At 46.8% G+C, this 24,381-nt stretch overlaps 1 protein-coding gene and 1 long non-coding RNA gene across 2 annotated transcripts in view; one reads left to right on the top strand and one right to left on the bottom strand.

Moving 5' to 3' along the window:
- Positions 1-19,291, bottom strand: part of fgfr3 (fibroblast growth factor receptor 3) — a 29,314-nt gene extending 10,023 nt beyond the window's left edge. The window contains 5 exon segments of the mRNA XM_037242442.1: positions 3,436-3,605; positions 6,228-6,281; positions 7,380-7,646; positions 15,842-16,020; positions 18,944-19,291. Coding sequence (XP_037098337.1) covers positions 3,436-3,605; positions 6,228-6,281; positions 7,380-7,646; positions 15,842-15,935 — 585 coding nt within the window. The 5' untranslated portion in view covers positions 15,936-16,020; positions 18,944-19,291.
- On the top strand, positions 3,040-3,775 carry LOC119116767. The gene is made up of 2 exons (XR_005096356.1): positions 3,040-3,324; positions 3,410-3,775. It is a non-coding gene; the product is annotated as an uncharacterized LOC119116767 (long non-coding RNA).
- Positions 19,292-24,381: the final 5,090 nt, after the last annotated feature.

Here is a 24,381-nt window from a genome sequence, read left to right as displayed (position 1 = left end):
GTGTAAAAAAAAATATATTTTGATAGCATATAAAATAATACATACCAATTTTCTTGAATTTAAAACAAGAATTGACCAATAATATTGTATATTTTTAAAACACATTTTGTTACTGAGACCAAAAAAAATCTGAAATGAACTTAATTCATTTGAGAAATGTTGCAAGACTGAGCTGCTAAGCATCATCGTCATCGTCGTCGTCCCTTGGCGCTTTCTTGGATGGCCGTGTGGAAAACGCGTGCAAATACTTTCAAGTCTGCGTGTGCTGAGCAGAGCAGGAGCGCTAACACCCCCCCCCCCAAAAAAAACGAAGCCGTCTCGGCCGCACGGCGACCCAAAAACGAAAAAAACCACAATCGGTGAACGAGCGGAAAGGTGCTGAATGTTCGACCACGGGACCACCGAGAACATGCCCACATACTGCATGCCTCCCCTCCCCCACACACACACGTAACAAAAGCTGATTTGACTTTGTTACTCAAGTAGCTGTTTTGAAACAAATGTTATATATATGTATGTATATACGCATATACACACATTTTATTTGAATGCAACTCCATCTTAATGAGATGTAACATTGAAAATGTGCAAAGCCGAGATTGCGTCAAGAGCAGCCAAGCAGATTAGTCGCTCGCGGAACCAAGTTGTCACTTCAAGACAAGAGAGGTGACGACCGCTTCACTCTCGAGACCTGGCAGGGGGTCCAGAGGGGAGGGGCCAGGGTGCGTCCATGAAAAGGGCTAACAGAGTGCTCTCACTGTGGAGGTCATCGCGGGGGTCGCTCACATGACGTCTTACTTTGCCACGCATCGCCATAGACAGATTTCCACATTTTGCCACTATGCTTGTTTTTAGCGGGAGACGTTCCCTCAAAAATAGCGGGACTATGCTATGAAGTTTAGCAACCATGTCTCTGTATGACGTCCTGTTTGGCTGCCTCCTTGAACCCGCTCAAGACTGTGGAGATGACAGTGGACTTCAGGCGAGATCCTTCACCACTTTCACCCCTCACTATCCGCAGTAATACTATTCTCTCCACAGACACCTTCAAGTTCCTGGGAACCACAATCTCTCGGGACCTGAAATGGACCGGCCACATAGACTCTGTCCGGAAGAAGGCCCAGCAGAGGCTGTACTTCCTGAGACAGCTCAAGAAGTTCAACCTGCCGCGGGAGCTGCTGAAGACCTTCTACACTGCCATCATCCAGTCTGTCCTCTGCACCTCCATCACTGTCTGGTTTGGATCGGCCTCCAAACAAGACAAGCACAGACTGCAACGGACAATCAGAACTGCAGAAAAGATAATTGGAATCAACCTCCCATCTATCCAAGACTTGTACCTGTCCAGGACCAGGAACGTGCAAGTACATCTCTACAGACCCTTCTCACCCAGGTTGCAGTCTGTTTGAACTACTCCCCTCCGGATGGCGTTATAGAGCGCTGTACGCCAAAACCAGCAGAGACAGAGACAGCTTCTTCCCCCAGGTTGTTGCTCTGATGAACTCACACCACTCTTAGAGTCTCATCCTGCTCTCCACACCTTTTTTGAATTGTCTACACTGTTTGTACAATGTGTCCTCTCTGCATCCATTGCAGCCTGGTCATCCTGGAAGAGGGACCCTCCCATCCGTGGTCTCTTCTCAAGGTTTCTCATTTCCCCTAGTTGGAGTTTTGAGTTTTTCCTTGCCCTACTGGGAGTTTAAGATCAGGGGATGTTTGAGAATATTTGTCATTTTTCACATGTCCTGAGTGTTGTTAGTCACCTAAATGTTGAACAGAGGCTGTGATGTACCGAAGTCAAATTCCTTGTTTTGGCACGCTCAAACATGGCGAATAAAAACTTTGAATCTTGAATCTCCTGTACGGAAGGCCAAGGTCCCCTCCGCGTTGTGCTAACATAAAACTCTTGCTAATGAGCCGCCATTAGCTCAAGCATAAACTCAGCTAAGACGCTATGTGGTGCGCCAAACGCGATATTTCCACGTCCCGGCAGCGATGGCACATTTGGAAAAACAACTTTCAATTCTCGCACAACCAGCTGATGAAATCCAAGCACTCGCCGTGGGATTAGCATGCCGCTAACGCAGGGATGCAAACGTTTTAGCTCGGCGGCTGGAAGGCTGGCGACAGGTGCGAGTGGGTGGGAGGGGGCGGTGGACGAGCGCGGCGGCGGACAACTGCTGGCAACCCACTGGGAGCAGATGTTGGAGATCTCCGTAAACTGTTAATAGCGACGGGATCTCATTACGTTAACTCTTGAAGGGACAACGCCAACACTTTTCCCACCGCTGTCATTTAGTCTCATTTTCCGGATCCTTCAAATTTTTTTTTTTTTTAAATTTAGCCCACCAAGTCAGTTTCACTTAGCAACATGGAATTTGGCAGGTATGTTTATCAGGATAAACTCACAATTATTTTTTTTTGCAAAAACTCATTGGCCATTTTGAACTGAAAGGCCATTTTAAGCTCATTTTCAGAAGTCTTTCAAATTCTCACGCTAGTGGTATTTTGGGGAAAACCGAGCACCCAACATCAAATTTGGCAGCCATGTCTCCCATGAGTAAACCCACGAAAAAGTCTCAAGAAGCCATGCCTGAAAATCTCCCATTTTATTTCAAAGCAGACATTTTAGCTTTTGTTTCCATTTGTCTTTTGCGTGACAAATTGTGTTGATTTGAATCAAAAAGTCAAATTTGCCGCTGGGTTCCCACACGGGCGCTGGCTAGCACGTTGACAAAAGCGAGGCGAGCAGCTGCTCGCGGCGCTGCTGCCTGGCTGTCAACGCCGCGCTGTCGGGCCGGCGTTCAAGCATCCCAGCGGCACTCCGGTTTCAACGCCGCATTATTTATTTTGGTGGTCCTCACCGAGGGGGGGTCCGGAATTCGACGTGCGGCCCGGCGGGCGATCCTGACCTTTATTCGTCGTGAGAAGAGCTGGATCGCTTTCTCCGATTTTAGATACTCCCACGTGCGGCGGGTTGGCGACGGAGCGAGCTCACTGAGCGGGGATTAAATGTTTGCTGGCTAAAAGGCTCCTGAACAGAACAGCCTGACACGGCAGCCCACAAATGCCCGCTTCGACTACAATTAGGAGGCCTAACCAGACAGGAATGGAAATTGTTGAGTGTTTCGATATTTATCCTACTTTTGGGGGGGGGTTTAAAACCATTTTTGTCACCTTGTTTCAAGTTCGATGCCCGCTCTCGTCATATTTAAGGATAAAACCCGGGTGACATCCAGAGCAAATTCAGTGAAGCGCAGAATCTGTCCCTCTGCACTTCAACCACCTGCGCCACAACGTAGACCCACTCTTAGCTGTTCCAAGGTCTAGTCGACTTTCTGTCAGCAAATTACCAAACAAACCGTGACCTGTCTGTTGTATTTGTGTTGCTCTCTCTTCCGTTTCAAAGGCAGACAAGGAATGTTGCAAACTGACCTTGATGCCGCCCATGCGTTGCTCCCCCTTGAACTCTTTGCCGTTTTTGAGCCAGTGAATGGTGGGTGTGGGGTTGCCCGACGCCGCGCAGCGGAACTTGACTGTGTTGGCCGCTGGCACCGCCAGCAGCTTCTTGTCCATCCGGTCTGGCCTGGTCCAGTATGGAGCTTCTGCGCGCAAAATCACAGCACAAACGTTTGTACTATGACAATATTAAGGTTTTAAAGTTTGAGGGATGTGTTTATGAAAATGTACATCACAAAAAGTGGGCTTTCAACAGGGGTGTGTGGACTTTTTGTATCCACTGCTCATAGAAGAAAAATAAAGGAAAATGCCTCAACTCATCATTCCGTTCAAAGTGAACGTCTTAATGTCACTTTTATGAGGCAAACACACATACAGACGAGGACCTCGGAGGAGGAAGGGGAGGGGCGAGGAGTCCCCCGCCACACACACACACACACACACACACATTCTAAAAGGCTGCTTCTCTGTTAAACGCGCTCTGACGGTTCTTTCTCTGATGCAAAAACATGGTTGCACGGCCGCAATGCTTTCTTTGCCAGCGTCCAACAATCCTGCCATTCAACATGCTGCCAAGGTGATTATTGACTTGTTCTCACACACCAGCGCACAATTGGGACGGGTGCCCCCCCTCTCCCATGTGTGTACGTGCGTGCTCAGTGCTCAATTTAACAAAAGCAGAGGTGGTTGACCGCTCATCAGATGTCTCTTACTTTTTTACAAGCAGCAGAAGGACTGAGAGGATCTTATTAGCATCACAATGTGTGTGTGTGTGTTGGAAATAATCCTCAGAGTCCAGCAGCAGGCCGTGGGCGACTTTCTTCTTCTTCATCTGGTCTGCTTGACGCAGATGCCAAAAGGTGCAGGACACACCTGTTGTTCTCTTCTGGACTTCATGAACATCCCTTTAAATAGCAGTTTTTAAAAGAAGAAGAAGAAGAAGGTCTGCTTTGCAATTTAACGTCATTGTCGACTTTTCTCTCGGACGGATTGTTGGGTGCACTTTTTGTGTACAATGACTATAAAATATTTTTTGGGTGTGTCACATGAGTGGTGAGTGCACTTCCTGTATTTTAAGTCAACTTTTGGCGTACTTGCGCGATATTTTAGTCGGCCACTGGGATTTCCTCCCCGCGCGCACCCGCTGACAGGTGGACGTGACGATGCGCCGCAACCCGGACGGCGCATACCGCAGCAGGGTCCTCCCCAGGGGGCACGCACAACGCCGCCCCTGCGCTGAGGAAATACCATCCCACCAATTAGACACGGGAGGAAGTTTCGGTGTGGACATAGCGCAGGACAGAGTGACATTCAAATATCAGTTGCTCATCTGCTGACTATTTAGGGGGTGCCGACACTTGTGACGCTCGACAGGTCGAGGGAGATGGGGTGTGCCTCATCTGGGACTCTTGCAAGCGGGTGCTTAACTTAAAAAGTTTAGTTTATCTGCGATTTTCAGGCGTGTGGTATGTGTGTGATGGGGAAGGGCCGTCCCCGCGGGGATATCGAAACGGGTGCGTTTGGTCATGCGCTGTTGTTGTTTTGGTTGTGATGAAACAGAAACTTCCCAGTGTGATCAAAGCTAACAGCAATTAGCGCCGAGCGTGCGGGTCGACACGCCAGGCAGCGGTTCAGCGCTCGGGCGGCCACATGGTGCCACGTAAGATAATTGTGCTTAATTGTGTAATCCGCCGACGCCTGCTACTCACACAAGCGCGCATGGTGTCCGATCGGAGTGGTGATCAGGCCCTTTGAAGGTGCGCAAAGGCCGGCGGGCCGGTTAGCGTAGCGTAGCATGAGCCGGCGAGCGAGCGATTGGCTCTCTGCTTGGCTGCCAGCGTAAACAAGAGCCGGGGACACGCCACAGATTAGCCTCTCTTCACATTCCGACACACGCGCACACGCACAGATGCACACTGACACGCTTGATTTCACTCTCTCTCTCTCTGTCTCTGTCTCTGTCTCTCTCTCTCACACGCACACACACACACACACACACACGCACGCACGCACACACGCACGCACGCACACACGCGCCATTTTTCCAACCTAATCTCACTGTTTATTTTTGTGTAAGCGACTGTTATTCTATTGCGCAGATTTTGTGTATAAAGCTACTGCTTGACACGCATTAAATGTCAAATAATGGCAAACAATCACACAGAAAAATAACCACACTTCCTTTTGACCGTAAATGAAAACATTGCTGTATAGTGAAAGATTTGCTATCCACCATTTTTCGATGACCGCGGCTACCATCATCAATCTAGAAAATATTTGGATCAATACGCTTAGTGCGCCACCGTCCATCTTGTCTCCGTCCCGGAGGCATCAACATTGCAGGCAAATATTTTCAGTGTCCGTCTTTTCTCTGCGCGTCACATGTTTGGGTCTCCATCCGATGGGAGCAATTAACGCTGGCTTAACGCACATGAAGTTAGCGCTTTTCTGGGCTAATCCCCGCACTCCTGGCCCAGGACCTGCTTGTCATGAGGTGGATTTAGTGGCTGAGATTAAGGCTGTTTTGTCGCCCGGAGGGACGCCGCATTCCATCTGTACAATCAAGAAGGCTGGCGCACGGTAAATGACGCTGCCCCACGCCCGTTATGAAAACTTATCGATGCGCTGCTGCTGTGTCGACAAGACATTCAAAGCGAGTCACTCAAAGCAGGCAAATACATTGGAAACACAAAAGAGAAGTACGACAAATGAACTTCGAATGAGCAAAAATCGAGAAAGAGAAAATAAGAATTCACCATTGCCATTACCTGCATCTTCTGGATCTTCATCGTAATCTTCATCATCGCCGGACGACAGTGAATCTAAAAGAAGGAAAACAACCAAAGGAGATGTTAGGAGATGTTCTTCTTCAAACTTGCATCACCAAAAGTTGATCTTAATGTCAAACTTCATCCTGGTTCTTTTTAAATATTTTTTCTTTGCTACGGGAGGTAGGGTGGGGCGTTTGTGTACAGCGTGCACTTAGCGCCGTCTGGGTGCCGTCCAGCTGCTAAAGTTGATACATGGACGCCACATATCTGACACCTTGCTCAAATATTTGAGGCGAAACACAACAGTGCGCGTGTGTGTTCTCGGAGCAGCCGGGCGGGTGGTGACAGGAAACGGCCTGCGCACACTCTACACTTGACTTGTCACTGAAAGGCCCAAAAGCACTCCCAAATGCTGAAAACACTTTTGCAGAATCGACTTTGCAATGGGAAATTTGTTTGACGTGTCGATCATGAGCAGAGCCATCAAAAAAAGTGATCCCCGAAAAAGCACAGGAAGTTGGCTATTTTGCTTTCAGGGGACAACCGTTAGCATAAATGGAAAAAAAATCATCTAAAAGGAATTTGCAAGGCATGTCCATCACAAGGACTTGTACAAAGTCACCCGTTTTTGTTTCAAGTGGAAATTTTGGCTGGGAAGTGTTAACTGGATTTGATGGTACAAAACATCCACCTCTGATCATCACGATGTGGAAAATAAAAGGCCATTTATTTCCCGGCTTGATGCCAGCGTGCGCGTGCGTCTCTCATTTCTTGCCATGCCATCTGTTGGCGCTGAGGAAATGTTTCCAGCTAATTGTTTTCTAATGAGTTGTCAATGAGAAGCTCAGCCAGTGTCCCAAAAAACAAAAAACCCTCCCTCGCTAAAAAAAAAAAAAAAAAATCATATTTAGTGGAAATTTCCAAAGCATTCCACAACAACAGGTGGCGCTGCAGAGCAGTTGGGCGATATGGGAAGCACAATTTATTTTGAACGGGCTGCCTAGCTATCACGTGTCACCCATTTGTTACAAATGACTGAAGAAAGCTACGAGCGCCAAATGAGACGCGCCCCAATGGCAAAATTTGAATTTAGCATTTTGTGAAAAAGGCACCAGACTGCGCGGGTGGCGGCGGAAAACTGGTCCGTACCTGTCACCCGGATGGTGTAGTTGCTGAGTAGCTTGTTGTTGCGGGTCAGTCGGCAGGCGTACACGCCCGAGTCCTCGTAGGACACGTTGACGATGCGCAGAATCCCCGGGCCGGGCCGTATCCGGTCGCTAGGCAACAGCACCTCGCTGTCCTTGTACCAAACGGCGGGCCGGGCTGACTCCTCCTCTGGGTCACATGACATTTCCAGGGTGTCCCCCACGCCCAGGACAAAGTCCTCCAGGAAGGCCGTCTCGCTGGACACCGCATCTGCAAACAAGACCAGAACGATATCGATAATACACTCAAAGCATTTTTAGGTCACTCATCTTTTGGAATCATACGTGTTATAATACTGACATGTTCAACAATAAAAATCTTGAGATATTTGATGTCAATTTGTTTTTTTTACAACAAATGTTCTTTTTCTGACTTCTGATCAGCTGAGAGCAATCATATGGTTTTGTTCAAGTCATCAGATATGCTTCCAACATTTAAAATATATGTACAAGACTCAAATCTTGGAGCACGTTAATAAAAGCATCATTCAAGTTGAGTGTTGCTCAATGTTTGGACGAGGCAAGCAGAGAGCCAGAGAAAAATCAACATGACATGGCGGCCCTTTAAATCAGACCCCTCCTCTTGCCACACCGTTTCCGCGGTAACCATTCAAGGGAATGCCGTGACCCCCCCACCACACACACACACGCACACACATCACACATATTTTCACACACACCATTTGGGAGCAACAACGCCATAAGTGTTTGCGTGCACACACATCACAACCCTGGGAAAGGGCAAAGGAGGCGTGTGATAGATGACGGCCCGGCCCAGCTCGGTCCGTCATGGCACACCCACCGCTGACCCGCCTAGAAAGGTGGAGGCACTGTTGGCGCCTGCCTCGCGTCCGGTAAACAGGAAGTGAAACGCACAAAATGGATGGAGTTGCAATTCATTGGAGCTAAATTGTTCTTCTGCCTCGATGGGCTACGGGGGAAAGTTGCTGTGACAAATTGGTGTCAAAATTAAGCAAAGTGTGTCACTTTTTGAGCGCTCTGAGGTGCCGAGCTCACGCGTTCTGAGACTTTTGGTGCTACAAACAACTTTTTTTTTTTTTTTTAAATTCCAAACAAGAAGGCCCATTGAGGAAAAGGAAAACACGGCAGTGGCGCCATGAATGGCTCACTGAGTCGCTGGTGTATTAGCGCTGACCTCGGCAAATGCCAACATGTGTCTTGAAACGTCTTAACGGGGGAGGGGTTGCCGCAATCGTTGCACTCAAAGATGAGCGAAGAATGAAAAACCTGGAGAACGGCCTCACTTGGACAGAATTTGACAGATTACTCAAGTCCACAACTCAACCGCTACACTTCGAGCCGACTTACATTGAAAGCAACTATCAGCATCTGGCAACTATTTTGTACGTCACACCAGATGAATCTGGTGTAATTATCAGAGTGTGGGAAGCCGCCGTCAGCCACAGCAAAATGGATGAATGGCTTGACTTTCTCCGTCGCTATCAGCTTCTGTTTGAAGAACACTTTTTCCACAAGTGTGTGTGTGCGTGTGTGTGTGTCTGTGTAAGACGGTCAGTGAGTAAATCAAGAGGCCGGCGTGGCCCCGCCTCGCCTCGCCTCTCACTACCATAACAAATAGCCCTTGACAATAATATAGGCCCTCTCATTGAGCCGGGCCGGCGTGCGGCCGCAGATGCCATCTCTTCTGCACGTCATGAGGTTTATTTATCCTCGGCAAAGCCGCAAGGAGGCCGGCCAGCCGGCCGGATGGACGGCGGCTTGTCGCCGCAGGAGAAAGAAAGACACTCTTTATGTGGGGAAAGTCGCACTCGCTGAGGGATCCAGAGGGACAGCAAGCAGCCTGCTCCAAAGGGCTTTGAAATGCAGCCCCTCGAGCCAGTTTGACTTCATTTTCTAGCCATGTCTGTTATGAGTAGACCCAACAACAAAGAAACAGCAAGCCTGCTAATTTGCTCTGAAGTGGCTAGTTTATAGTCATTCCTGATTTTCAGGTGTTCTCATTAGAAATGGGCAGGTTGTGGTCAATTTTGGTAGCGGTAAAGAAAAAAACTCCCAAAACCAGTTCACCTTAGAAACACAATATTTGGTAGTCATGTCTATCATGAGTAGACCCACAAAAAAAAAATTGTTTTGAAGCATCCATTTTATGCTCATGTTAGTACCGTTTTTTTCCGTGTATAATGCGCCCCCATGTATAATACGCACCCTAAAAATGGCATGTTGATGCTGGAAAAAAGCCTGTACCCATGTATAATACGCACCCAATTTTTTTTTTTTTTCTTTTTTTTTTTTTTAAGTCCCAATGATCGTCACACACACAGGGAGGCAATGGGTCCCATTTTTATAGTCTTTGGTATGGTCTTAACTAGGCTGGATGTATTTTTTTTTGTTGGCGTTGATTTCTCCGACTGCCCGTAAAGGCACCACCGCGATCAGATGAAAAGAGAGGAAAGTGACGTGCGGACATATGAAAAAGGCGGCTCTGTATGGGAGAGACGTTGAAGAGGAATAAAAACACCCTTGGAAACCAAAACTTGCCCCTCGTCGTGACTCGGAGCCGCAACAAATGTTTCGGATTTGTGTAGGGTACATTGTGACAGCAAACGAGCAGGTGATCGAGCAAGCGTCTGATACGAGAGCATTGCGTTCGTATGGAGCGTGTTTGAAGTGAACAGCAGAGACGAAAGGAACAAGGCAAAGTGTTGTGAAATAAAATATTACCTGTAATACGCATTTTGTTATTTGCTGATTGTATTAAACTATCACATTCATTGTCAGTCAAGAAGAGAAGAGGACTATTATCCCTTCTTTGACGAAATGACCAGAGCACAGTACAAACACACTATTGTCGGTCAGTCCTGTTGTTGGTTTTGTTGTACCATGATTTTCTTAAAAAAATAAAAAATAAAAAAAATAAATAAAAATTATAAAAAAATTGTACCCATGTATAATGCGCACCCCAGATTTTAGGACAATAAATTAGTTAAATTTTGCGCATTATACACGGAAAAAAACGGTAATTTCTAAATTGGCCTTTTTGTGCCACTTCGACAAAGAAAAAAAAAAATCACTTAAGCGACCTTGAAATTTGTCTGTCATGAGTGAGCCCTCCAAAAAGTCTCAAGAAGCCATGCCTTAAGAGGCACAGGACGTCTTCAGTGTCAAATACAGATGTCCTTCAAAGACAAACTCAATCTAGAGTTAGAACTAAACCTCGTAGTGCTCTGTGTCTTACTGTCAATTGAACAGGCCAAGTAGCGCTAGCACTTTGATGACTTTCCGTAGTGCGGGAGGAAAAAACGCTGCTCTGCAACAGCAAAAGCTGTAGGTCATCCATAATGGCGAGGCTTCCTTCATAAATACAATTTAGACGCCGAGCCCCCGGCCTGAAAAATGCGACGGCTGCTCAAATGATGCCGCCAATGAATGGATCACGACCCAAGAGCTCATATCAAGAAAAATGATGTTTTTTGTTCAGGTTTTAACAAACTTTTTCAGCTTGCGGTCTCAAATAATTAACGAAATCTATAGGATAGAACTTTTGTGTATTTCACTTCAGGCAGCTTGCTGGGCAGCTTGTTAGAAAGTTCACTTTGTTCAAGGCAATAATTTTTGTTTTGATTATAACTTTCGTTTACTTGGTAATTATTGTGTATTATTGTTAGCATCACAAAATATATTTTATTCTCTTTGTACAAACGAAAGACTAAAGGCATCATTCCCGCTAGGTCACTTTTGGTGCGCCATCTAGTGGGCCAGTGCCAAAATTACTGAAAAATACAGCAAGACATTAATAGTGACTCGGCTGAAAATGATTGTCCCAATCTAAAGCATTGTTTTGAGCGTTAATGTTCCCTATATACGATCGATGAAAGGTTGTCAAAAGCATATATAGATACAAGGCGGCCTTGCCGGGGGACGAGCGGCCAATCAGCATTAAGAAGCAATCGAGTGCGAAGGGGTTCATCTGGGACGGGCGAGCAGGTGATTTTTACACGCCTTTGAAAGCATTAAGTGCTGTTAAAGCGCTCTCGGAGGGAGAGCGATGGATTCCAGATGGAGACATTTGTCTTTATCAATGCCGCCTGGCTGCCGCTACGACAAACGATTGTGCCTGATAAACGATTGGCGAAAAAACAATACCTTCATTGAACGGGATTGTTTGCAAGATGGACGGATTGTTTAACGACTGCTGAACAATTAACACTAACCCTTGTTCAAATCGCAGAAACTCAAATTTGAAGGCCTAACCTTTGTTTCAAACGCTGATTGGAAACCCCAAACCCTAATTTGAAGCCCGAGTTGCCGTTTGAATCTCTAAAACGCACTTGGAAGTGCAAATTTTGCTTCAAAGCCTGACTTGAAAGGCTCGTCACGTACAAAGTTGTAACAAAGTTTGATATTTGGTACTTTGCTAACTACGCTACGCTAGATTTTGCTGCTAAATGTATCCACTGAGACGCGTGTCAATTCCCGTTTTTGCCGAGACATATAGACGCATTCCGGACGGTGGTCAGCGGTTCTCCGCCTGCCGCTTTCCCGCCAAACGGCTTCTTTTCACTTTCTGTGCAAAAAGCGCCTCGGCTGCCAAGCGCTTGTTTGGCACCGAGCAGCCGCTATCACGTGACCTTCACACAGGATCCGTGGCCTCCCCCTTTCATTTTGCAGCCATGCCAAGGGTACATCCTGGAGGATGGCCCCCTCCCTCTTCTTTCAGCCGGCAGCGCTAATGTCACTTTAATGCGCTTTGGCCGGATGTAAATACAGCGGCACAATGCGCTTAATCGGGGCCGTTCGGGCTAGCTCGCAGCGCCGCGTTTGTTACCTTGCATTTTGAGGGGGCGGGCTGCCAAACGAAAGAATGATTGTCTGCCGGAGATTGAGAAAGAGAAGAAAGCGGCGCCTCCCCCTTAGCTTGATGGCTCTATCCTGGAGCCCCTAACAACAACTTCAAGATCGACGCTGCATTGCCAAGTGCTTCGCTAACCGGTCGGGGCCTGAATACAGTTAGCAGCGTGAAATTTGGTAGCTGTAGCTACCGTGAGCAGACCTACAAAAAGTCTCAAGATCCACACTGAACAGAAAGTCTACCATCTTGGTTTTAAGTGAAGATTTTGGCCCTTAAGAAAGGAAATTGAGCTCCTCAAGCCAGTGTCATTTAGCACCATGACATTTGGGAGGCCTGTCTGCCACGAGTAGACCCACAAAAAGTTGTAACGCAGTTGGACACGTCCACTTGGGGAATTTTTTGAATTTACGGGCGTCGAAATTTGGGCGGCTGTGGCATTTTTACTGCGCTACATGGAATGTGTCGGGTGAGACTCTCAAAATAAAAATGGATGGCTAACATACGCTAACGTAGCATTCTGGCCGAGGCCGAAGCCCTTGACGCTGTCATTCCAAATCCAAAGTGTTTTGAAAATATGCCTCGGGGTCGTTAGTCTGGCATAAGGTTCCAAATTGGGCCTTCAAGGATTAGCTTTGGCTTTCCAACAACTTCCTGTCAAGACAACTGCTTCTACATCAAGAAGGCACACATGCGCACACGCACACACACACAGACCTGCGCGTGGTGTACCTGTTGCGGCCAGTGGCCGCCCGCCTGAACGCTTGCCCGCCCGCCGACAGCGGCGTTGACATTTATGAATTTACAAGCTTGCCTGCAGGAAATTGTTGAGATAGTCATCAGTGATACTCAGCCCGAGTTGCAACAAAGAGTCTCTTTGTGTCAGGCCCGCCGCTTGCTCAATGGACAAAATGTTTGAAAATTTTGAAAGTCAACTTACACACACAAGCGCACAAAACACATTTTACACAATGACTGTGACGGATTGCAAAACAATCTTGTGTATGTGTGTTTTGCATATGGCAGGTTGTGTGCCAACAACAACACACATACATCTATTTATCTATTTTCCCCAAAATGAAGCCGCTATGCCTTTTTGATGTCGAAGCCGACTTGTTTGTCCTGACTGACGGCGAACGGTGTAGTCTGAAGGTTTCTCTGAATGGAAAGAGCGCCGCCGCCATCTTTGCTGGCCGAAACCAAAAGCACTCCTCTCTCCCCCTTTACTCCTCCCCCTCCCTCCCCCTCGTGGTGTTATTCTGCCAGGAGAGCAAAAATAATAAATCCTTGTGCCGCCTGCAGACTGTAATGGAAGCCGCTCTGGGCCTGGAAAGGAGACCACGACGGCGACGGCGGCAGGGGCGACGTCGACCTCTTTTTTTTTTTTCTAACAAACCACGCCAGCAGCGCTAGAAAATTCCCATGGAATTTTATTTTGGTGGTGTAATTGGCTTCATCTCGTCTCCCCCGACCGAGTGCCAACTTTCCCCCCGGCGTCACTCGCGTGTGCGCTTCTATCAGCCGCAAAAGATTTCAACTGTCTCACAGCCACATACTTCACTCTTCCTTTTGGAAAATTCAGCCACGGCAACACGGGATTTGCGTCTAGCCTGAGTAGACCCACAAAAAAACTAAAACACAACAGTTTGGTTCCAAGCTTCCATTTTGGCTTTATTTTGTCCGTTTCCAAGACTCCTCCACAAACAAATGTGTCCGATTGCCACACACACACACACACACACACACACACACACACACACACACACACACACACACACACACACACACACACACACACACACACACACACACCACACACACACACACACACACACACACACACACACACACACACACACACACACACACACACACACACACACACACACACACACACACACACACACACACACACACACACACACACACACACACACACACACACACACACACACACACACACACACACACACACACACACACACACACACACACACACACACACACACACACACACACACACACACACACACACACACACACGTGCCCACACAGTAATGGAATGGCAAAAGTGAGTGTGCTAAATGTGCAGCTCCAAAACGTCAGCGTGCAGGAGCCACATAAATCATACTGGGGGCGAGAGGGGGTTTGGCTCGGGGGGGGGGGTTCTGTAAATGCAGGACACACACACACACACACTCGGCGCAACATCAACTCGTAAGTCATTCGCCCGCTGTCGCCGTCAGACGACGTGCTGCGTTCAAGGACGCGTCTGTCATTAGCGCCAATGTCTAGTACTTGATGACCCACATACACGCACGCGCACACACACGCAGGCAGGTAGGAAATGAAGCCATCTGCCAGTAAACAGCAGACACTTTATACCCACTGCTAGTCCATCTGCCCAACGGCACAGACGATGATGATGATGAGTGTGACGATGAAGACCGGGGAGGAAGACAACGGAGAGGAGTGAAATGAAGTTCAGGGAGCTGACAGGGATAACCAGGAAGATCATAGAGGTGAGCGAGCTGAAGACGAAGGAGAGAAGGAGGCTGAGGAAGATGATGAGGATACCACAATGAGGAAGACAAGGAAGATGACAGCCCTAAGTCAGGGGACATGAAGACGAAAATGGGGAGAAAAGAAAGAGGACCACGAGGAAGATGAGGGAAGAGAAAGACCGAGAATTGTGTCCCAATATTTTTGCCCATTTGGGACAGACACACAAATACACACACACACACGTGCGCACGCGCACACACACACACACACACACACTGTTTGTCTCAAGTTACACACGGGTGCGCAGTCAAAAAATGCTGAGCTTGTCATGTCTCCCACACACCACACATACAGACTGTCTGTGTGCGTGTGTGTGTGTGTGTGTGTGTGTGTGTGTGTGTGTGTGCGTGCGTGTGTGCGTGCGTGCGTGGGGACTTGAAAGCAAAAGCAGCACAAAGACATTGGCCGTGGTCTCAAACAAAACGATGACTCCTCTGCATTTGTTTTTTCTTCTTCTTTTTTTTTTGCCGAGTGATTAAAGCAAACATGTCCCGCGTTTACTTTGGAATGAGATCCTGGCTGCTTCCTCCGCCCGGGGGACACCAAAGAACAAGAAGAAGGAGGAGAAACAAAAAAGCCAGGATAGTCCAATTAAAAACGCACATGCACGTCGCTTTGCGTGAAATCGTGCCGCAGTGAGGAAGGCCGTGTAAACAAGTGGCCTCCTTTTTCCACTTCCCGCTTTCTTTTTGGTTACTTGACAGTTTTCTCACATCGGCATTTGTACCAATTCATCGCCCAGCCACTTTTTGTTCTGTGGCATAACTGACTGATTCGTAGTCTCCCTTTCTCGCAAAATGGCAGTCAGCGTAAGTCACTCAGAATGAAGTCCTTGGAACGTTCGTCCGCTTTGTCCATGGCAGCGTACGAAGTTACACCGCTGCCGCTTACCTGAACTGAAACGTTCAACTTTCTCGATCCCGTTCATTCGGGAAATTTATCAGGTTAAAACGTGAAATTCACTCTCTCTTCTTGCAATTAAATCAACTTTATCAACAGGAAGCGTGTCTTACCCGAGGGCTCGGCGACGGGCAGCCTGGCCGCCGTGGCGCACGCGGCCAGTAGGACGCATGCCAGCCACAGCCAACGCCACGCTGCTGCCGTCATCCCGGTGAGGCGAAGCCACAGGAAAGCGAGGCCCCGCGCCGGCTCAGGTGCCACCCAAAGATTGCATGGCGTCCCCGGAGCCCACCTGCAAGACAAAGAGACGACGGACGGGTCACATTGGAGCGGCGACTCAAGCGATGGCGACAAGAGACGAGTTGTTAAAGGCAACAAAGACATCTTTGCCGGCCGGCATTCTGCGCGACCTTGGCGGCGTATTTTTCCAGAGAGCTTCTGCTTGAATTCTGCATTGGGCAACCTTAGTGGTGTTCCACTGTTTTTTCTTCCATACCCGTCTAGTTGTGTACATAGCCCGGGAGTAACCTCGTCTGCAAGACGCCGAGCGCCGCTCACACGCACGCACAAAGGTTACCCGGCGAGTGGTGTTGGCTCGCTCACACAGGCGCGTATTGTGCGTCCACAGAGAGGTTGTGTTGTGTTAACACTGCTGCTTTTCTTTGCCTTCCCCCCGCCACACGCGCACACGCCGCTTGCTCGGTAGCAAGCGGGCAGGACGATAACGCCACGCAGACGCTAATACGCTGACAGCGACGCCTTTCGCATCAGGCTTGCCGCCGTGTAAACAAACGGGCGGCGTCGAAGGGCCCGACCGCTGCCAAGGACGGTTTCCGCGGCGACCACACACGAAGACGCGCAAAGCTTTTTAGTGGACTTGACGCTACGCGTCAGCAGAAACTCTAACAGGACTATAATGTTGATTTTGAACAGTATCAAAGGAAACGAGGCAGAGTGGTACTTAGCATGTCTGCCTCACAGATTGCTCAAGGCTCCAAATAAGCCGTTTTGAATCGCAGTTTCAAAATTTCACAGCGGACAGCAAATCTCAGAATCCAAAATTTGTACGTTCATTCAGGTGGTTTGAGAGGGTCCCAAAAATGATTCATTGGGCCAGATGCACGCACACTCACGCTCCAAGCAAGCTTGAAGCTACGTAGTTGTTGCGCTGCGCCAGCTAGCAACAAGCTAATGATTGGACATAGAAGAAGTCTTCCTTGCCAGTACAGTACTATGGTGCAGCCCTTTCACATTTGAGGTACAAGTGGTATCGGTACAAGTGGTATCGGTACTTGCTATCAGCATCAATGAGTGCGTAGTGAATAGAAAAGTGCTAGCGAGAATAATTGTCCCTGTCTGACTATTTTTGACAGATCTGCAGTGCTTAAAGGAGCAATGAGTGCTCGCTCTTGAGCTTTCTTTGCAGCCAAAGCGCAACGCCACCTCAAACGCTTTCATGTGGCGACAGAGGCACGAGTGGACGTGCGAGCGCTTCCTGACGTGTTTGCCATGCTAATGTTTTCCTAGCACGAAAGGCGGCAAATAACGCCTCCATCTCGTGAGTGACGGAGCGGCGGGTGCGCCTCCTGCTGGCCGTCACGTTCCCTCTCCATCCTCCTGCTGACTGCCGATCAATCAAACACACCCTGGGGCGAAGAAGATAGCGATCAGCTGACAGACGAGAGTGGAGATGGTGGGGTGGGGGAGACACTTGTCAGCTCAATTTTATAAAAAATTCAAAAGTGACACGCCGGAACGCAGCAAAAATGTCCAAGAATGTGCAAACGAGATCAGGTCGGGTAGCTGCGTGTCAGGCTGCGCTATCATCGCCATAATTATACATAATAGATCACATATATGATTAAATGTGTGTTGAAATGTTTACACTGAGCAATACGGTGCAAATGTCAAAAATTAATCATGTCAAACAGCTTGTTTGACACAAATGAAAAGGATAAAAAGTACAAAAATTAATCAAAGAGCCAGGCCATGATGCGAAAAATAAAAATAATACAATGTTAAAATGTAAAAATTTACACAAAAAAAGGTTTTAAAAAAACAGCAAAAGAATGTAAGTTTACTGATACAAATTAATTCTAGAGCGGCTGGTGCCAAATTCCAAGCTTAGATTAAATATATTAAATAACTGATGTATAAAAACATTTAATTAAAAAAACAATTCAAACAGTTATATCACAACAAAATAATATTTATATATAATAATAATATGTCAAGAAAGTGACAAACAACTGTCTGTTTATCTGAAAAGTGCTTTTTGACAGTCACGGCACAAATCACAACGCAAGATGTGAAGCAAATATTGCAAACACAACATGGAAATGCTGCACCTCAGCCCTCAATCGTATTATCAAAAGTATTGGCTGAGGGAAGCTGACTTGAGGCGTTCTGCAAATTGCATAATTTCACATGCATCAAGCAGGAACTCAAGCAGGTCCAGTTGGACTCAGGTGTGACCCACAAAGTGTCAAATGGTATGATTGCCATGTTTCTTGCCCGGCCAACCACACTTTGAGCTTTTGCAGGTTGCACTTTGTTCAGATATCATTTCATCACTCAAACCCGAATCCAGCGGAGGAACTTCACAGGCCGCATTTAGACACGCCACTTGTTCAAACTAAAAACACAGATGATGATGAATTCATATTTCGCACGTTTTCCCCCCATTTAAATTATTCATCGTTCTCCTCAGCCTGACCATCAAAGTGAGTCAACATGAAGGCGGATGAGTGCGAGAAGTCTGCTATCATCGACTTTGCATATTGTTGAAATTAAAAACATGAGAAATATGGTGAAGAATGATGCATCCCACCTATATGTCAACAAGACGAGGTTTGACAAATATGCCTGAAAGAATGGAAAAGCACAGCAGCGATTTATGCCAAAAAAATGTTGAGTGCAAACATCATTTCGGACGACCATATAAATTTTTAATTCAAGAACTGCATACATAATGATGCAGGACACCGTTTCAAATTATATTAATTAAAAAAATATATACACATTTAATGATGTGGGACCACAAGGGCCAAATATATCGTTTTTTTTTTAAATACCTTACTGCACTCACGCGCGCGCGCGCACACACATTGGAGTCAACCTGTTTGACTGCGCCGTCCAAGGAAGTGAGCCGATTTCCATTTCCACAGGTAAACACGAATCATAATCAAACTGGTATTAAACGTATACAAACTCACCCAATGTTTATCCGTGCAGGCAGCAAAGTGTACGCGATAATTCCACAGTCAAACTCTCCCTCCAAAAAGTGCTTCTTTTGATTTTTTTCTTAGATAAGAAATCCTTCACAAGTGCGAGGGTGGAAAAACGATTTAAAAGTCAAACTCGTTCGTTGTTTTGTGGCGGTGCCGGGGAGGTCCGGTGCTCGGCGCGCTGCGGTCGAGAAAGTGCGAGGCAGGCGGCCGCCCTCATGCCGTCTCGGTGGCCGCCGACAGCCGCGTCGCGCTCGGCTCCATACGCTCGGAAGGACTCGCTGAGACTGGCCTAGCACGGGAGCCTCCGCGCGAGGAAGTGAGATGCAGAGCGGAGGGCGGAGGTGAGGCATAGATGACTTAGCCGCGAAGCTAGCGGAGCTGACACAGATGGATTCTGTTTTGCATTTCACAATAAGAGCACACAACGTGGAAATCCGTTTCATGAGGTGCAAATAAAAAAAACGGATACAGAATTAATGTTTTTTACTACATAATATCAACGATAGACGTACGGTATTACTGCATTATATTTTGTTAGATTGTCCACAAAACTGTTAGCTCTGTAGTGAACATGTCTTATTTTGACACAATGCCACTGGACACCACTCTTGCATTACTAATTCTACTTTATTGCACACTGCAATGTGTTGTTTTTTTTTTGCCATTTTTTGCATCACTATTTGTATTTTGTAATTCCCTCATACCTATATCATGTCGTTTACAAAGAATTTTACATATAATACGTATTCGTTTTTATTGTTGTAAAACTATTGGAAGCTCTTATTTTCACACAATTCAATTTTACTACACTATGATTGTTCTACGTTTTATTTGTGTACAATAATAAGGTTTTATTTTATTGCATTTTTATAGTAACGTTTTTATCAAGTAACTTACTCCATATACATAATGTTAAACTGAGTGTTGCTGAACAACCAAATCAAAGTTGTTCACAAAAGTTGCTTCGTTGACACCACCAGCCGCAGGTCTTGGTAAAGGAACTAAAACAAGAAGTAGAATCCAACCAAAATAAAACTTGGCAACATAGCTAAAAGCAAAACTTGGGCTCACACTAGTTACAGACGTTACCGTTGTTTCTGAGGTCCTAACAATGACCCCCAAACAGGAAGTAGGGCCCTACCGAAAATAAAACCGGATTCCGGTAGATAACAGAAGCGACTGTGAAGCTACCAAGCTAACATATCCAGTCAATGATGTTTGAGGTCCGTTCAACAGTCGCTAACCTGCAGGCCTAATTGGCGCAGGCAGTAAAAGGGCACGGCAATGTTTTGAGACAAACGCTTTATGGCGCCGTAAAGTGGCTCGGCCGACCCCCTCGGGCCACAAGGAGTGTGCCGACGCCGCCGTAACTCACAGGGCCGCCGATTGCCGTGATTTGTGACAAGTGTAAATAACAAGGAAGACACCGATGCTGTGCTTGTTAAAGTTAAAAAAGTTAAAGTTAAAGTCCCAATGATCGTCACACACATCTGGGTGTGGTGAAATTTGTCCTCTGCATTTAACCCATCCCCGTGTGATTTTGATTCATCCCCTGGGGGAGAGGGGAGCAGTGAGCAGCAGCGGTGCCGCGCTCGGGAATCATTTGGTGATCTAACCACATGCACACATGATACACTTGCTGGACACTTCATTAGGTGCCTCATCCCATCACATCCAATGTGATAAACAAATGGACCTTTTCCAAGACAATATGCATAAAGCTCTTCATTCTCTTTCAGTCTCACATACAAACATGCCCACTCACCTGCACCCATTAATAATAATAATGCATTTCATTTGTCATAGACATGCAGTGGATAAAACACACACACAGTCACACACGAATCAGCAGCGAGCTCCTCAGCGTTTCATGTGGCCAACGAGGAGAAGCTCATGAAAGTGTCTAAAAATAGCGTTTACATGAAAAAGGGGCAGAAATGGCCTTTCATCTGCCTCCTCCCTTTCTTCTTGTTTCTGGGAGAAGAAAATGACAAGTGCGAAGCTGAGGCTGACGCGTGCCGAGTGATAATAGATAATAGATTACAGGCCCACGCTCACGCTGCCTTTGGGGAATTGCTGCAATTTTCCAGCCTGCTCTTAAAAGACGCTAGCATACTTCGCATACAGTCAGCAAGCAAAGAGGACTGAATTCAAGCACACGTGCGAGCTAACATGTTAACATTTTGTTGGAGGTTTTGCTGTTGCTTGGCCACCCCTATGAATCCAAATGGTCGGGCTGATGCCATTTACGTAACAACATTACCTGTCATGGATCGGAATGGAGCAGGGCAACCAAATGCAGCTTGGACCAGGGTTTATTTAGGGAAAAGGGAATTGGAATGGAGCATGAAGGGAAACAGACAGGAACTGGCAAACTAATTTAACATCATCACAAAACACAACAGGACTGACTGACCGACAGGGACGGTAAACGGAAAACGACTGAGGGAAAAACAGAAAGACACGAACGACGAGAGACAAGAAATAATCCGACAAGGTTGTGACACGCAGACAGGACTTAAATACGCGACAGGTAACGAGAGGCAGGTGAGAATGATCACACTGATCATGAGCACACAGGGGGGGAGGGGCAAGCATGCAGGCACACGGACAGAAACTATGACTATAGAGGCTTTGCAGCTGACGTCATCAAGCTACCCACATTAGCTTGGCGGCCATCTTGGCGGTCAACTTTTCAGTGCCGGTCAACGACTCACACACGCTTTCTTGTTATATCTGCTGCTATTTGAGCTTAAAAATGCCGGATACCTGCTGTGCTGTTGGATGTAGCAATAGACGAGGCGATAAGCCAAATCTTAGCTTCTATAGATTTCCGGCGAAACATGAAAAAACGTGATAAAGGATCGCGGATATTCGTCGTGAACGATGGAAACCTACGATTTACACAAGGATATGCAATGAGGACTTCATATCAGGTGTGTAAACAAACTATTCACCCCTGATTTGTTTCACAAAATGTGAAATAATACAATATGGGATGATACAAATATGATTGTTGAAAATGCTGGGTGCATTTTTAGAAAGGCAGCAAGAGCAGCAAGGCAGGGAATGGGAATGATTTCTTCAGTTCACCCCCCGTTTTATTTTGTGTTTATTTTTTTCATGATGCTTCATCTGATTGGCTTGAAAACGTTATCAATGTAAATATTGAACTTCATATTGGAATTGAACAATTAATTCTCGAGTGAATGCATTAGGAAATTTCCCCAAAAATTATTATGAACCTTGTGAAACAATTTTTTTTTTAATGTAGCATTTTTTAACAAGAGGGTTTTTGTTACTTCATTTGGCACAAGGTAAAATCTACATTGGTAAAGTTTTCAAGCCATTGGCACAAGGTTAAAATTTTTATTGGTTAAGTTTTCAAGCCAATCAGATGTGGCATCATGCAAAATAAACAAAAAATAAAAATGGTAGCAACTTGAACAGACAGGTACAGTATCTGAATGATTTCACTCTATTCAGTTTTTTAATATGTCAAGTTATGAAATGCCATTACAAAACAAATCGACGGAGGTAATTATAAATATCTGGATATGAGAGTTCAGGCAGGTCGGCTGTTTGCAAAATGCTCGGGAGGCGATTTTAGCATGCTTCTCGGTATAAAGGTACGGATCCTTGTGCCAACAAGGTTCAACTTCTCTCTGTAACGTTTCTTGGATTCTTCATCCAAATGCCCAACTTCGTTGGATAGCAAAATCAGCCATAATTCGGATGAAATCGGTGAAAATGTAGCGCAGAGAAATCAAACAATCTATACAAACACGTAGGAAGAGCTGACGAGTTGACCGCCAAGATGGCGGCAACACAAAACACGTGATAAAACACGTGACTGCAAAGCCTCTATATGCACTATAATAAAACAACCGGGGACGAAACGTGACATTACCGTTTTGCCAATGCTTAAAACGCTACAACGTAATTGGACGTTGTGCTCTGTGATGCAGGAAGTAGCCTGCTATCAATTGCTATCAACTTTTTCCCGCCGCTTTTGGTTTCTTCTCAACATTGCCGCAACTGTTGTTCTTGTCACGTGGCTCATATCAAAGACACGTTGACTTGCGAAGCATCCGAGAGTGGCTCTCATCTCCCCGCTTTCTCTTGTTGCTGTTTGTGCGTACGTGCGTGTGTGGTGAGCACAACAAACAAACACAGCTGAAGGCCGCTTTTGTCCACTTTGACACCTCCACTTCCAAACAGACGTCGGCGTTGGCGACCGATCCCGAGCCGGCGGGAGCGTGCCAGGGCCGGAAGAACACGCGGCCAGTGTATACGCAGGAAGACAATTTTGCATCCCAGACGGGGATGTCATTGAATCGCAGATCGGATTGAATCGTATCGGAAGTGATCGTCATTGTTGGGAATGGCATCTATTTGCACTAAATTGATCTTTCATTATGCTTGTCGCTTGGCTAATGCTGTTTTCGTGCCTCGAGACTTTGATTTATTTTCCACCAAAGAGCCCAAAATGAGAAGTGAATGACTTGTTTGGTTGCTCCGGCTTTGCGCCGAAGCTCCAAATGGAAGGCGTCCAAGCGCAGCTCGTGGTGGACGTTCTCCAAGTAGCAATCTGCTAAATTGCCGTGTGGAGGAAAGTGAGCCCGCCGGGTCTCCTCTGGCCCGCCGCTTAACCAGACGTTGCGCTAATGTGCACGCCTGAACGCTTCTAAACGCCTCTTTGGCGTTAGCGTCTCATTAGCTCCTGGCGCTAACCTCCATCTTGTTGCGCTTTTGCGATGCTTTTGCCCGCTAACCAAAATGCTAATGCTAAGCTACTAACGACAGGACTTCAGTTTAGCTTCTGTGCGACGGGCACACGCGCAAGCAAGCGTGAGGCTCGTCGCTAATCATTTAAAAGCTGGCTCGTCGTTTGCGGCTCTTTCTGTGTTTCAACCTGTTTGAAGGTTTGACTTGCCAATGAACTCTCACGTGTTTAATTTTTAACTCGGTGAAAAGATTCATTGTTCATCTGCTCATCAGCTACTCCCTCGGGGCGGGGGAGGTGTCTGTCTGTGTGTGCAGGTGTGCATGTGTGTGCACGTGTGTGTGTATCGGCATGAGGATGGAACAGGTGTGTGCGCGCCCTCAGAGGCTCTCGAGCATGCAAAGTGTGCGGGGGAAGAGATTTCTCACTGGAGCGTGCTCAGGAGCAACCGGCCAGGCCAGTCGGACCGCTCGTTGGATGGCGAGCTGTCAATCAAAGTGCATTGTCACCCAAAGAGGCGTACGTGTTTTTGTATTACGTTGTCGCTGCGTTTCTGTTCAAGACGAGCGAATCGCTTGCCGACGTGTTTCTTGCTAGGTGTCGCGCCACGAGCAATTTTTCTCGCAGATGCCGTGTGAGGAACGTCGGGTCAAAGTCGATACATCGATGACGTTGACGTTATTCAACACACTGTGGT

The sequence above is a fragment of the Syngnathus acus genome, chromosome 22, assembly GCF_901709675.1.
Source record: "Syngnathus acus chromosome 22, fSynAcu1.2, whole genome shotgun sequence".
Classification (NCBI taxonomy): Eukaryota; Metazoa; Chordata; class Actinopteri; order Syngnathiformes; family Syngnathidae; genus Syngnathus; species Syngnathus acus.
This window is presented reverse-complemented; position numbering and strand designations above follow the sequence as displayed.